This window comes from Aptenodytes forsteri, unplaced genomic scaffold (genome assembly GCF_000699145.1).
Source record: "Aptenodytes forsteri isolate BGI_AS27 unplaced genomic scaffold, ASM69914v1 Scaffold242, whole genome shotgun sequence".
In the NCBI taxonomy this organism is placed as follows: Eukaryota; Metazoa; Chordata; class Aves; order Sphenisciformes; family Spheniscidae; genus Aptenodytes; species Aptenodytes forsteri.
In genome coordinates, this window is record NW_008795253.1 from 2,516,595 (window position 1) to 2,531,871 (window position 15,277).

The window sequence follows — 15,277 nt, forward strand, 5'->3', positions numbered from 1 at the left end:
TGACAGTTGGACTCGATGATCTTAGAGGTCTTTTCCAACCTTAATGATTTTATGACTCTATATCCCTATACAAATATATATAGGTACAGGTCTATAAATCATACATTTCTATATACTTGTATTTATTAAAAAACATAACTTGGGTTTCCAAACATTTTATTCTGATTTATTTTAAAATATCTAATAATATCTTTCAAATAACTAGGAAGTAAACTTTGTTAATGAGGACTCCATAAACTTTCTTTGCTAGATTACACACCCAAGAACACCATCATGTTTCATGTTACATTGAGACCACAAAGCATGACACTACCTCAACTACCACTACGGGCAAAACCGTCAAGGCTATAATGTTGTAGTGGTGTGTGCATGTGAATGTAAAATGCTGCACTTAAAATCTTGGGCTTCCCATATAAAACAATTTCCATTCAGATACACCCATCTAATTAGTCATTGATCATTGTAAAAATATCTGGCTTAATTAGAACCTGAAGGCTGTCAACAGCTTTCAGAAACACTCAGTATGCCAGGGAACACTCAAGATTCAAGGCCATTTTAAAGGGCAGAGAGTCTTTCTTTTTCATGTTGACCATAGGAAACACCAAAAAAAAAAAGCCTTATGATAAGAAAATGCTGCCCTTAAAATATGGTAAAAGTCTTATTTGTATTAAATTAATATCCAGTTACCAAATGAATACAAGGAAGAAGGAACATAAAAAATGAAATATAATTTCTAACAGCTACCAAATGTTTACCTACATTTGAAACAAAATTTTGGATAAGTTAATAAGATTTACCACCACTCTGTAAAGCCCTGCAAACAAATGTTTAGACTTTCTCCTGAAATACTTTAAAATAATGAAAACATTTCTATTAGTCTCATATCTTGTTTAAACAACGTCTTTAATGCACAACTGTGTAATTATAGCAAAACAAAAGGACACCACTAGCAAAAGGATAAACAGTGAATAAATGCAGCATTATATTTGGCTTGAAAATCTGAAGGAGGTGTCGAATCATCAAAGGACAGACTACAACTATCTTTTGATTGAGTGAAAGAGGAATCAGGGAAGGAAAATCTACCCAAGAATACACACAAACAACAGCCCAGTCATCTGACACCATTTTAAATCTTCCCCTTGATTCTGGAACCAGAATCTGCACTTTTTGAATGTAACTAACTGAAGATTCTAGTATAAGATACTTTACAAAAATTTGGTGACACCCTCCCCCCCCCAGCTTTAGCATATAAACAATGGAGGAATGCAAACTAAGGCACAGCACACATGCCTCTATGAATTAAAGCATCTTTCTTGAGCAGGAATATTTTCCCAGAGCTCAGCACCAAAATGTGGAATAGTCTCAGTATAATTAACCTGCTTTGTGATGGTCAGACCACATAGATACTTTATTTACAAGTTATATCATCACAGGCTGTGTTGATTGACCTCTATCCTTTTCTATCTAACATCAACCGAAGCTCTGCTTTAGGGCAGTAAACTCTTAACAGAAGAGAGGATTTCAAAAAGGATATGTACCTGTTGTATTTTCAAAAGTGCTAGGCAGGCCTGGGAAAACTATTATTTTTTCTTCTACAGAAAGGCTTAAACAGAAAGACAGAAGCTTGCCTATATTTATACAGCTTTATTAGTTCCCTAAAGAAAGCTGAAAAACTTAATTGTTTTCTCAGGACTGAGAACAAATAGGAAAGCATGAGTATGAGTTTCTCAGTTTTTGAGGAATTCAAATGAAAAAGACATAACAAAACAAAACTGAATAAAATTATGCCCCCCCCCCCCCCTTACGTATAAAACTGGGTATATAAATCCTACACAAAGGCTTAATGATTGTGACACTAAACTACAGAAATTTCCTAGCAGGTAAAGGAAATGAAAGACTTCAGAGTTGAGTTCTTTGAAAGAAGTCTACTATTCAAATAAGCAAAAGTAAAAATCCTTAGCTCAGAAACCTCAAAAGAACATGAGGAACAGCATACCCCAATGCAATACATAAATGACCACAGTTTAAAACAAACAGCACCCAAAATTTATACACCTCACACTAGATCACATGATGGGAGAGAAAGACAAGGGAAGGACAGGCTATATAATTGCATTTGGCAACTGGAATTCCAGAGTGTAAAACAGGACGGAGTATTAGACTGTGGTGTTAGAGCTGCTGTTGTTGCATTAAGGGGAATGAGGCAGAGACCATTAAGTTCATTAAATGAGTCAGGATTTATTATACATGTATAGTCAACTACACATCAAGTCTACCTCTCTGCTTTTATACTTCTGCATTAAAAATGGCCCACTTACTGAGAATAGTCATTCATTTCAATATTGTTTTTACATTTTCTATGAATTTTCTTCCTTTGTTTTATGGCTGGCTGTGAAAAAGTAACTTCTTATCTGGCGATTACAGTTATGGAAATTTCTATCTGCTTACTCTGCATCACAGGTGAAACTTACTCTGAAGCCAAGTAACCTTCTGATGAAAAGCCTTTGTGAAGAGAGCTAAGACATGGCTGTTGAAAAGGATTTCTCAAAATCAACAGATACAACGACTCTTACGCTAAGTCTCTTTTGCATTTTACCTAACCGAACATTTTAAATTTGTTCCACATTAGTAGTGTAGAATGTGCTCCTTCATGAAAGAGAAAGCTGAAGAGACTTGCTAAAAACAATCTTCTTTGTCACTAGATCATTGGTGTGAGACTAATGTCTTCCACAGTAGTAAGAAAGCGATTCACATTGTGTAGCCTTATCGCTACTGGATTGCACTACCATAAGACAAATAAGCAACAACACTGGAATATTAATGCCATACTAATATAGATGTGTAAAAAGAGTTCATAAAATTTTCCCTCCCAATTTTAAGAAAATTTATGGTAATGGAAGTCAAGTTTAAGAAAAGTTTTGTCTGTTATCGTATTAGTATACATGTTATTTTATGCGCACAATCAAGAGACCAGTTAGACTCATAAAAATACCAAGTTTTCATAGTTAGATTCCTAACTCTTGTAGTCAACTTTGAAATTATTACAAAGATTAGCAAATTCTCATTTTAAGTACTGCACTAACTTGATCTCATTAAGATAGCATTTAAAAACAGCATTCAAATATAATGAAAAATTAAAATTGAAAATTTATATTCTCTGCAAACAAATACAACAGATTTTCTTCTAAAACTCCAGACCACTTGAAGAAAAGCCAAATTATAAGGGAGAAAATGAAAAAGTTCAGTTTAGACGAAGAAAATATCCTAGCTTCAAGTGTTTGGAATTGATTTTTAAAAGCTTTTCTATGTGAACTCCCACCCTGATACGAAGGGTAAGTAGACAGGTATGTCATGTCATCACAGCATGCAGTACTGCCTGCTTCTGTAGTAGGTCCACAGCCTCCTTTGCATCTGCGATAAATCCACACCCTCCAAAGCAGATTTTTAAAATATTCAGTATGTTTTAAGTTCCTAAAATGGGCCCTTTTATTGTGTCCCATTTCACTGTTGGATAATAGATTCTCTTATTTCAGCTTGGCTCTCTTGAAGCCTTTTTCAATCTAGTTTGGCCAAGTCCAAAGCACGTGAATGTGGTCTTCAGTGTTATAAGGAAACACACTGAACCACCCTCATGGAAAGAAACATAAATACTTTCCTAAAAACATGCTTACATAATTTTCTTTGCCACCACAGACAGTAATAATGTTTCAGTGTTGCTAAAGAAATTAAGATGGTCAGAACATAGATTTACAGTAAAAGGGAACTGCCCCTCAACACATCAAATGCATTGTTGAAGCAACAGTTCAGAAGCCAAGTAGTAACAAACAGCACATGGACCAATGTAGCTACCATCCACCTTATCTTGAATAAAACAGGCAATATGAAAAAGTGATTAACAATGAGCTCATGGCTACTTCTAGTTGCTTGATACTACCTTGAGCTGTAAGAACTTAACTGCTTTATTCCCACTTGCACATTCTAACAAAAATTGCGTATACATGAAAATTCAATAACAACGTTCTGCCTACCTGCCACAACGCTTCACAATAAAACAGCATCACAACACCTCTCTCTTTCAAGAATATTCAGTAAGACACCAAGATCAGTAAAACTTGAAGAAAAACTTTAAATATTGACCATAAATGTGTATATAAGAACATTTCAAGCATGACAACAGAACAATGATATAATTTATGATACCACATCAACAAAAATACAGTCTAAAGAACATATGAATGAATAATGATGTTTTCATGTGCATTAAACTTCCAGATGCAGGAATTATGTTTGAAAACACATGCATGCACAGCTAGAAATCATGTTCCTTCTTTTTAGCCAGTAGCTATACTCCAGACTAAAAATGTTTAATGATTTCCTTGGCTAGTGCAGACAGTACACAATATTGAATCAACATGCCAAAACAAGACATCCTTTTCTGTATCAGACAACCCCGATACTGCAACAGTACCCCTAAAAAATATTTGGGGTTACAAGTGTGGAGAAAATTCCAGAATCTTAATTGTCTTTTAACATTTCCTTTATCAATGAACTTTCTGTCATATCCTTTCTAAAGACAACGATTGATATGAGAAACTATGAGTAAAAGGGAAAATAACAAAAATTGTAAATGAAATAATGTAAAATATCAAAATAGTTATCAGATTTCCTAAAGATCCAAAACTAAAGGAGGAAAGTTATCAGGTAAGTAAAATTGAGTCCCAATTAAAACTAACATGAGACCATATCACAGTAATAGGTCTGACGTTGCCATAGCAAGAAAAAGTTTATAGATAAATATAATTTGAATGCAAAATTTTCCCAACTACAGTCAAAATTATGAAATAAAAGTATGAGAGAGCACTTTCTTCATTTGCAAAAAAGAAACAGATAGGTGTTACCCTTTCCTTTTCTAGTTCTAGCTTTTTTACGGCAATCTTGTATCAAGCTTTGAACTTCTTAAAAACAAGTTTTTTATGTTGAGTTTGGCCCCAAATCAGTGAATTAAAATACAAAATAATAGTCTAAAGATAAAAAATGCTGTACTTTGGAAAAGCAGGGTTACACTGAATGAGCTTAATATGAAGAAGTTTATATATCACATAAAGCACAAAAGAAATAAAGTATACAAGAGCCATAATATTGTTTCTATTACAACTTAAATTAACTTTTCAGTTTATTATCAGGGATAGTTTTCTACAATATAGAATACAAAGGGGGACATAAGATTTTGCTCTGATATTTTGAATAGTTTTTTTTATTCTTCGGGCAATATAATCAGATTAGCTAATACAATATTGTTTCTACAAATGAATACTTCTGCAGTAATTTAATTCCTATTGCAGAACTTTTTTTTTACTTGGTGAGTATTTCACACCTTAGTTATTTTATTGAAATGAGTTGAGACTTCTGTTTAAGGAGATCTCTTCGCCCCACAGAAGAAATAATTTCACAAATGTACCCTCTTTGTAAGTAATATAATGGCCTTTCCGAGATCACAGTTGTATTACAATGTATTATAAATATCTAGCTTTAAAAATGGATTTAATTTCACACTAGCCTAAAAAGATTCCAATCCAATGCGTTTAGCATAGTAACTATATATTGTACTTGTCTAGAATAATTTTGCATTTTAAATTGTTCTGTAAGGATTCAATGCGCAAACCCTTTAGAGTCAGCAGATTTCATTTGGCATCGGATGGATACTAAAACGGATCTCTGGATGAATACTTCTCAGCAGTACATAGTACTATTTTTTACTGTATAATTATAAAACCATTACAGATTTATATTAGAAATCATTCAATGACAATTTTTTTTAAACAACTATATGTTAATAAACTGAATTTCTGCTTCATTTTATAATTTACCCTTCCTCACAATATGAGAAACTACAGTAGAATAAAATTCTGTTCCTTTTGAAATCAATAACCAGTTGCGACTGACTTCAGACATGTCAGAACTTGATTTGTTGTCTGTCTGAACTATATTAGTTAGCTCTTTTTCTTTTATCTTGGTGTGTTATAGTCATAATAGAACGTAACACACCTATTGTAGCCAAAAGATTTGTGTAAAATATTATACACATTTTAAATTTGCACTATCTGCATTATTCTGATGCTATACAATGTTTAAAATGAGTATCATGCAATAAAATAAAAAAATCCAAAGTGCTTAGTTGTTTGACTTCTCCAATTCTTTAAGACTGTAATTTTAAGATGAAGGGGGGAACAGGAACTTACCTACTTGGTACTTTGGGTAATAAGTTGCCATTTGTCCACTACTGCATGATTGTCTCTTATGCCTTTTTCTTATATTTGTATCAGTGGTCTCCCATTGTGGACTTTTTCTTTTGTTTATTCTGATAAGAACTTCAGAACTACCAGCAGGATTATCATCACGGTTTACACCACTACTTAATTTTCTGCTGTGAAACTGGTCATCCAGCCTTTCAGTCACTTTAGAAGAATTAGGTCCTTTAGATGTTTCCATTTCATTTTCTTGTTTCTTTAATGCATTTTGCTTAGTAGAATGGGACCTTAAAAGAGGATGTCTTTTTTCTTCCATATAGGCCTGATTGCTTTTACTTTCAACAGCTTCAGGAGAATAAATGACATTATTTAACTTAAATGAATTGTGCTGCTCAATATGGTTGATTTTTCTCAGAAATATCCTACAATCTTTAAAGGTTTTGGCTTTCCAAGTATTTTGAAACAGTTTATCTTGGCTTTGTTCTTTTCTAACATTTTGTTGGCAACAAATTGTTCCATTTGTCTCTGCATGTGACTTAAGTATATTTGCTAAAACAGGATGTGGGTTAAAGTCAGAAGATCTCATCATCTGCTGAACAAATGCATCTCTGGCTTCATTTTCAGTTGGCAAGAGGCTACTCTGAGATTCTACCAAAGTCTGAGTGGGCTGGATTTCTACTGTATTTTTTTCCTGGAGCTTGGGCATTTCATCATTGGTTTTCTCACTTGCACTTTTAAACAACTGGCTTTGGCAAAAGAATTGCAAATTTTTCTTTTTTGATTTCCAGCCTCCGGAAGCCTGATTATAGAGCTTTTTCGTTTGTCCCCACCTATCACGCTGTAACTTCTTAAATTCATTTCTTTTTAATCTGGCTAACGTGAAATTACTTTTCATGCTTAAGACTGGAGACCTCACCATGTTATGTAATATTTGTAACTTCCCTGCTGGTTTTGAAGGAGAGGATAGTGCAAACTTTTTAAAGTGCTTTCTGAAAGGACAAGTACTAAGATCAGATTGTTTAGCTTCCATCTTTATCTCTCTAGTACTAACTACTTCTAAAGGATTGCGAGCATTTGCCTTTCTCACTAGAGAGAGAGACTGTGTTTCTGTAGTTTGCATAAACCAGGTGCAGAGTTCATTCATATTACACTTTTTCTGAAAAAGCATTTTTATAGGTGATGTTTCAAGTTCTACAAGGCAGGAGTCTAAAGGGTTTGACATTTCAGTATTACAGGCTTGTTCAATGGGATCCCTTTTTTCACATACACATTTATCAAACTCATTTCCCCCCACTCGCAACCAGGTATTAGTCATCTGTTCAAATCTATTATTTAGTTCTTCCAACAGAGTGTCACTTGAAGTGGAAGTAGCCCACCACCTGAGAGAGGGATTAGATGAAAAAATGGGATCCGATGATACTTCATTAATGGGCCCGAATTCACCATCCTTAAGATCCTTTTTTGCATTTCCTGAATTTCTCAGTTCTGAGGTATCTTTGGATGCCGTGCTCTGACTTGATTGCCTATGTTTTTCCTTTCGATCTTTAGCTTTTTTCAAATGGAGTTTGTAAGATTTACGTAGTAAGGCACTTCTACAAGTAAATGCACTAGAAGATGCTAATGAATGTAAAAAATGCAGTGAGGGTTTTCTGTCTCTAGCAGAATGTCTCAATGGAATTTCATGTTTTCTTGACACTGTTGTAATAACATTGTTTGATCCATCCTCTCTAGAATCTTTCTGCATGCTCTTTACTTGACCCATATTATTGCACAGTTGATTTTTTCTCTCCTGTGGTATGTTTTTTTCTAACACATTCTGCTGTTGTAAAGGAGGCAAACAGTTGCTAATACTAACTTTTCTTTCCTGAGGTGAAACTCTACTAACAGTCACTGATATGCCGGATATTTTTACCTTTGCTGGCCTACCAGGTTTTCGAATGGTGGTTAATGGTTTCTTAATTTGCCGTATAATATTGCTGCAAGGATGTGGTGACGCTAGGTTACTCTTGATAGGTCTGACATAGTCATAACCAGAGACCTCGTTTTCAGTAGAAGAATTCTGTAAGGCTTTTACTATTTCAGTCAAAGCATTTTCAGTTTCTGCATTGTGCCTCGCTTTGCTGTGGTCATTGGCAAAATTAGAATCAATGTGTTGTGTGGGCAGAATGCTGATTACATTTGGATTACCTTCAGAAACATGCCTCTTAGTTCTTCTTGACCTTCCAAAAACAACTGTCACCGTAATATTTTTGTTGCTGTTAACTTCTTCCATTACTGCTGCATCAGATTCGGTACTTTTACCATCACGGCTAAGTTCAGGTCTAGATTCTGTGCTTTCAGTCATGTCTATTTTTGGTTTTGGAGGCCGTCCAATAGGTCTCTTGACCTGCTTAACAACTTGAGGACCTATTTTCTTTGGTCTACCAGGTTTTCTTTTTAAAACCGATTCACTGCTACTACTTGATTTCTCCACAACTTCATTGTTTTGTTTCGAGTCATTTAAGTTAGTTTGACCAACTGGACAAGAGCTTGTAATTGCTTCCACATAAACACAGCTTGACTCCTCCTTGGTATCATTTTCACTGTAATCACAATCCTTGACACAGATTGCAGAAAGATCTCCCGTGGCCTGTTTGTCTAACAAAGTGTTTGTGTGCCCCTGAAACAAACGAATATCTGTGTGTCCTTTAGAAGATGCAGCTGCAGATGTCAAAGTATATTTGACTCCTTCACTACTATTAACCTCTGAGACAAACATAAGCTTAATAGGACTAGAGTAGTTTAAAGGAGATGAGATCTCCCCAGCTTCAGAAGTTGTATGCAAGTCCTCATTATTGGAAGTTGAATTGGATGAACCAAAGGTCAGAGATTTCAAAAGGCTGTCATTAATTTCTTGATCTATAACCATGTCTTGTTTGTTTGTTGTCACACACACAGTTTTGATTTTACTGCTGCTTGCCACATGTGAATATGGAAGGAAGCTTTGTCCTGTGCATCCCATTTCACTCAGAGTGAAAGGTAAGCCTCTTCTGGCAGCTGGGTTCATAACCTGTTCATAAGCATTATCTTTTAATTTTTGGCTTATTTTGTAACTATCCAGCAAAGAGTTGTTAGTCTTTCTGGCTAAGTTTATTGTATCTTCTAAACGCTCTACAACAACTTGCAGATTTGTGTCTCTCACAATTTTGCTTACATTTATGTCACTACATCTTTCAGCATGAACATCTTTATTTATTTTCATTTTTTCCAAACTTTCTAAAGACTTTTTTGCATTGAATGACTTTCTAAACACAATATTGTTCGTTACATACACAGAGTACCATCCAGGAGGCACAATGTTACGTTTAGTTCTACCCGAGATTCCATTACTCTCATCCTTTAGAGGAATTTGATCAGTCTCCTTTAAGGTTGCACAATCTCCTTGTGTTTTTACGAGTTTCGCCTGGCTGGCTGCAATAGCACTGTTGTCTGAAAGAACTAGAAAGCCAGAGCTGGTTTGAAAATTAGTAAGAGGTAGTTTGAAAGACTCTGTTTGGTGTACTGGAAAGCACGTTGGTTTGGTTTGGCAATTCATGCATGGATTACTTTCAAGATGTTGCAAAGCCTTATCTTCTATCACAGTAAAACTGCGTCTTTTATTTGGATATATTTTATCAATTTTTTTTGCAGATTTCTTTGCATTTCTCTCAGAAATTGACTTTTTTCTTACAAGAGTTTCATCAAGGCTTGCAAGCTCCCTCTTGATTTGCAAAGACTGTCGTCGAATGAATGGTGAATCGGGAGAATTATACATTGCAAATAAAGTTTCCTGACGCTTGCGAAATCTTGTTTGGATAATTTTATTTTCCATTTGTTTGTCATGTTGGTGAAGTAATTCCATAAAGCTGTAATCACTTGCCTTAGCATTATGCAAAAGAGAGGTTATGAAGTCTCCTAATTTGACATCATTTTCTGGTGCCCTGTCACTGCTAGAAAGTTTTACAAGATTTGTTGCTATATCTGTAGTGTCTATTGATTTTAACTTTTCATTAATACGGTCCATTAAATCTTGAAAAATGGCAGAATGTTCACCTTTCTCAGCCTTCTCAGAACTTATATAATAATTATTGCTTTCTTTGTCTGTTGATAGCAACGTTCCATCTGAATATTTGGTCTCTTTTCCTCTGCGTGTTTTACCTTCATATTCAAATTCTCCTTTGCTTCCTTCAGCTGGCAAGAGGGATGGAGGCTGGTTGATCGATATTTCAAGCTTGTTATCGTCTAAAGTTGGAAAATCTATAACCGATCCTTCTGATGATTCAAATTCTTTACTCTCTACAGGTGATAGCGGAGGTGGTGATGGGCTGCGAGATCTATTTGAATTTTTAATGCTGTTCAAAAGATCACAGTCCTTAGTTGAGTATGTGCATGCTGCTGTTTTCACAGAATGCCTGTTATAATTTTGTATTTGTTCAGCACAATACTTATGAGAACTACATGCTTTGTTTACCATTGTCTTAATACATCCAATTGCTACAGCTTGGCATGACAAAGAATGGAAATCTTTAATACAAACAGACAGAGGTGGTAAACAAGTGTTTGGTCTTTGATTTTGTAAACAGCACCTTTTTGTCAGCATATGTCCATTGCAATTGCAAAATGAAACGTGAACATCCTCTTCAGTAAGGGAACTGGGAGTTTCACAGTGGACCAACGGTGTTAGCTTGCAACTGCAAACTATAGGAACATTTTCATCTTGTATTAAAAATTTTAACATAGCCAAAGTCTGTTGCCAGTGATATGAACAAAAAGACTCCAAAACTTTGTTTAATGTTGATTTTCCTTTTTCCAAATTAGCTGTTTCCTCTGAATTTGCATCAGCTGTTGAGCTTGAACTGAAAATGAAAACAAATCAAAACAAAATATAAATTACAGTAAAACACCATATCTAATGTTTGTTATAATGGTTAAACTCAAGCCTAAAAACCTGAAGTTTGCAAAACAGTTCTGTTCTATTTGCACTATTCAATCATACTTGCAAGTGTCACTAGCAATGATGTGCATCTTATCTATAGCAGTGATAGTCCTACCATAAGAAAAATAATCAGGAAGAAATTAAGGGACAAAAAGAATAGTTTGAAACATAGCTTCCTGTATCTAAATGTAATTACAATAATGTTAACTTTCTAATATTTCAAACTACCTTAGTCATTAATGAAGGAAAACCTCACCAAGAACCTGGGGAGCTTAGTATTACTGCCATTTCACAAACTGAAGCGCAGAGAGGGTGTATGACTTGCCTAAGGTCAAATTCAAGGTTGTGGCAGAGGCAAGAATGGATCCATCTCTCCTGAATCCCACCCTAAGATATTCATATACCAAAGTGTATTGAATGCTCTTCAGGATACTCTTAAAGATCCTTCATAAAGACATTTTTATTTATATGTTTATTTTTAAAGAACACTTAATAGGCTAACAGAAAATGGAAAAAATAGCCACTTGCTACTGTTACTGTTCTTTGCAGATAAAAGTTTCCCTTCTAGTTTTTAAATAAATTGCAGTGGTGCATCACAGGCTCTTCATTGCAATATATTACACACACATACACACACACGTGCGCACGCGCGCACACACACACACGGATTCCTTCATTAAACAGAAACAGAGATAATCACCACTGGAATAAATAAATTCTGTGATAAAGGTTAATATCCTTTAAATCTCAAATATAGGGTAGGCCTATATCTAAAGACTTCTGAGCAGTTGTTCTCAAAGATATTAGCTCAAAATAAAATCACTTATAAAATACTACCTTAACTATTTAATTAATTTCTTATAAATTATTAAAACTAATGTCACTACTTATCTAATCAATCATTTATATTGAAAAGCTGAAAATTTTCCATGGTAGAAATTAATACAGATATTTCTTCAATTAAATACAAAATCCTTATGCTGGATAGCAACTATCAAAAGATAGTTAACACCTAGTTCAAATGTTTTACTGAAACCAATTGCATGAGCAGAAAATGTTAGAAGAATTCTGTTTTAGAAAAGTATGTATTGTTTAAACATATCACCAAACTCTGAACATGACACTAACTTTTTGCCCTACTATTATCTCCTCTAATTTTTTGCATTTAAGCCTGAACTTTGGAAAAATTTCATTTTGATTGGGTTTATGACTGTATTGATCAAAGAACAAACATATTTAAAATTTAATGTGCTGTATTTATATAAAGTTACCTATTCATTAATTAGCTCATACCCAATGTTACTAGCATCAATAATAACTTTCAGCTTCAGGTTTCTTACTGGAAGTTATACATACAAATCTGTATTTTTATTGTCCCACACGGATTTTAAAGATTAGAGCTTAAAAACAGCCAACTATGCTTAATAATTCCTCATGTTTTTTCCTTCTCCTGTAATATTTAGTATGAAACGGTATATATTCAAAATCAAGCATCTGGATGATACTAACTCATTAAAGCATAAGATAATTGTGATGGTACTAGCTGAAATTGTGATTATGTTTAAACTGCAATAATTCGGCAATAATTGAAGTCTTAAAAGAAAAAAAAAACTCTTTGCACTTGCAATCTAAAGTAAAAACAGCATTATTCAAGGGCATGTCATTGTCAGAATTTAACTTTTTGAAACGCCACTTCACTGAGAAGAGTCTGAGTGTTACTCAGTCCAACAAACTCAGGAGTCACAAGCTGTTGAAATGTACCACTACACTTGTGAAAACAAAGCTTATTCTAATATTACAATTACAGATAAAAACTAATTGCCCTCCCCACCACCATGGCTTTAATTAAATCATGTTTTGAAAGGCCAGATAAAAAAAAAAAAAAAAAAAAAAAAAAAAAAGAACACAGCACTAGGTCTTCAATATTTTGTTTGTAAATCACAGTAAATTTGTTAAGTACTAATTTGCTAAAGAGATGGCTATAGTACAGTCTTTTTAGACTGAATCTCTAGACAGATAAGTTTCTGTCTGTCTAGACTTGCAAGGTATGTCTAATGGAGTTTCACTGGAGAGCTTTAATTGTAGAGGACCTATATCCATAACTGCTATTTAAAATATGCTCACTGGTGGAAGAAACTTCCAGAGCCCTAAAGCCTTCTCAAAGTCAGTAACCAAAATTTCCAAAGGCCTCAAAACTGCTTTGAATTGGCTATGTGGAGATCAATCTGTTGTATAAAGTAATATCCTGGTTATCACAGACATACTGGACATTCTTCTAATACGATTTCTTTCCTGGTTATCTACCCTTGTGTAACATCTATAATCTGCTTTCCCTTAGCGTGTGTTAGTTTCTAAAGCTGACAGACAACTTAACTTCATCTACGCTATTGTAATAGTACCACACTCCAAATGATCTTCCAAGTTTGTGAAAACACATCGACGCTTTACTTGGTCGCCATTTGGGAATAGAGCTTACTACGCAAACAAATTAAAGCATTAAAGCAACACATTTTCTTTAAAGTGTCTCTCTGTAGAGATGTCCATATATTTAAACAAACTAATTTTTAGTAGCTCTTCAATACAATTATGGAATTACATTTCAGTTTCCTGTAATTCCTTCCTATGGCCCTTTAAATTTGTGTTGTCACACAGTAGTTTACATTATCCTCAAGAAAAAAGGCTTAAACAATAATTTCATAGAAGGAAGAGCTATCACTTTCACAATTGCATACTTCCTTCACAGAACACTCTTACACTTCCTACAAATCACACTCAAAAAGATGGCTAGAGAGAGTGGGTAGGAAATAGAGGGGTTGAGAGGTGAGAGGATCAATATGCGCTGCTCCCCCAGTACCTTTTGTGCATAACATCTCTGAAGACAAAAGTTAAGCATGGAATGACATTATTTCCCTGCTGGAGGGCAGGGGCAGTTAATACCACGGAGAGGGGATTGACTGGAGTCCAAAATTGGCACAAAGGCAGAGACGTGATAAGGTTAAGTACTAGCCTTTCAGCGTATTATTTATGTATAAAAAAGTAAACATTTGCCTCCTCCAGAAATCCAAAAAGCTATCAGGAAAGAGCTCTATCAGAGGACTCCCAAAAGATATCCTTCCCTAGCCTTCTATCCTCTGTCGTCTCAGCCACAGACAAGATAGATCAATCTAGCAACTTCTTTGCAGACTGGGAACAGGAACAAAACTGGGAACAGAACATACTTTCAAGTACTCATATAAACAGCGTAGAACTGTAATAGAAATATGAATTTGTCTTATAGAAATGTTTGTTTTCTGACTTTAGTAAGTAAATAAATCCCTCAAAAAAAGCTATGTATTATCCGTAATATATAATAGATAATTTTTAGCTGCAAACTAAAGGATGTAACTGCTATAAAATGAGTTTTCTGAACTTCTCATTTATGAGAAATGCATCAATTCTGAGAAGTCATTCTTCTTTAAAGCTACTATTTCCAATATATAAAATTCTCATAGTAAATTAGTCATTATGTGCTTAATTTGTACAGTTCTTGATCTTATGCCACTGCTAATAAACTTGTGCCTCAGGAGTAAATCAAATGAGTCAGTGTACCGGGTTTTTTTTTTTTCTTTTTTTTTTTTTACTGAATGAGCAAATCAATCACACATCAGTGTTGTAAATTTATGTGCAAAAGCATTGAAGTGCTTTACTACAAATTACAACGTAGAAACACGTTAACTAAACAATTAAATTCATACAATCAGATTTAGGAATATAACAACACAAAGAAGAAACAGAATTACAGTACATTTACAACACAAGACAAATACATGGAATTCATTAGAAAATATTGTAATAAATAATTCATGAATTATAGTGCAATTGATTTATGCATAAATATAACTAATTGCCTAAAAATCAGTTGTTAACAAAAATCTGTCAAAAATCAAGGCAGCCACAGAGTTTTACTAAATTACTGCGACAATGGAAATACTGCAATTAAAAAACAAATACAAGTATTTGTACTGTAAACAACTAAAAAAATCAGTCTCACTAAAGTTAATATACAATTTAATATAAAATTGTCATTAGCTACCAG

The 15,277-nt window shown here is 34.2% G+C and overlaps 1 protein-coding gene across 1 annotated transcript in view; it reads right to left on the minus strand.

Annotated features, from left to right (window-relative positions):
- LOC103898774 (putative uncharacterized protein ENSP00000382790) overlaps positions 1 to 9,381 on the minus strand; it is a 21,641-nt gene extending 12,260 nt beyond the window's left edge. The window contains exon 1 of the mRNA XM_009279126.2: positions 6,240 to 9,381. Within this exon, the coding sequence (XP_009277401.1) occupies positions 6,240 to 9,294 (3,055 nt within the window). The 5' untranslated portion in view covers positions 9,295 to 9,381. The remainder of the gene's footprint in view (positions 1 to 6,239) is intronic.
- Between the last annotated feature and the right edge of the window lie 5,896 nt (positions 9,382 to 15,277).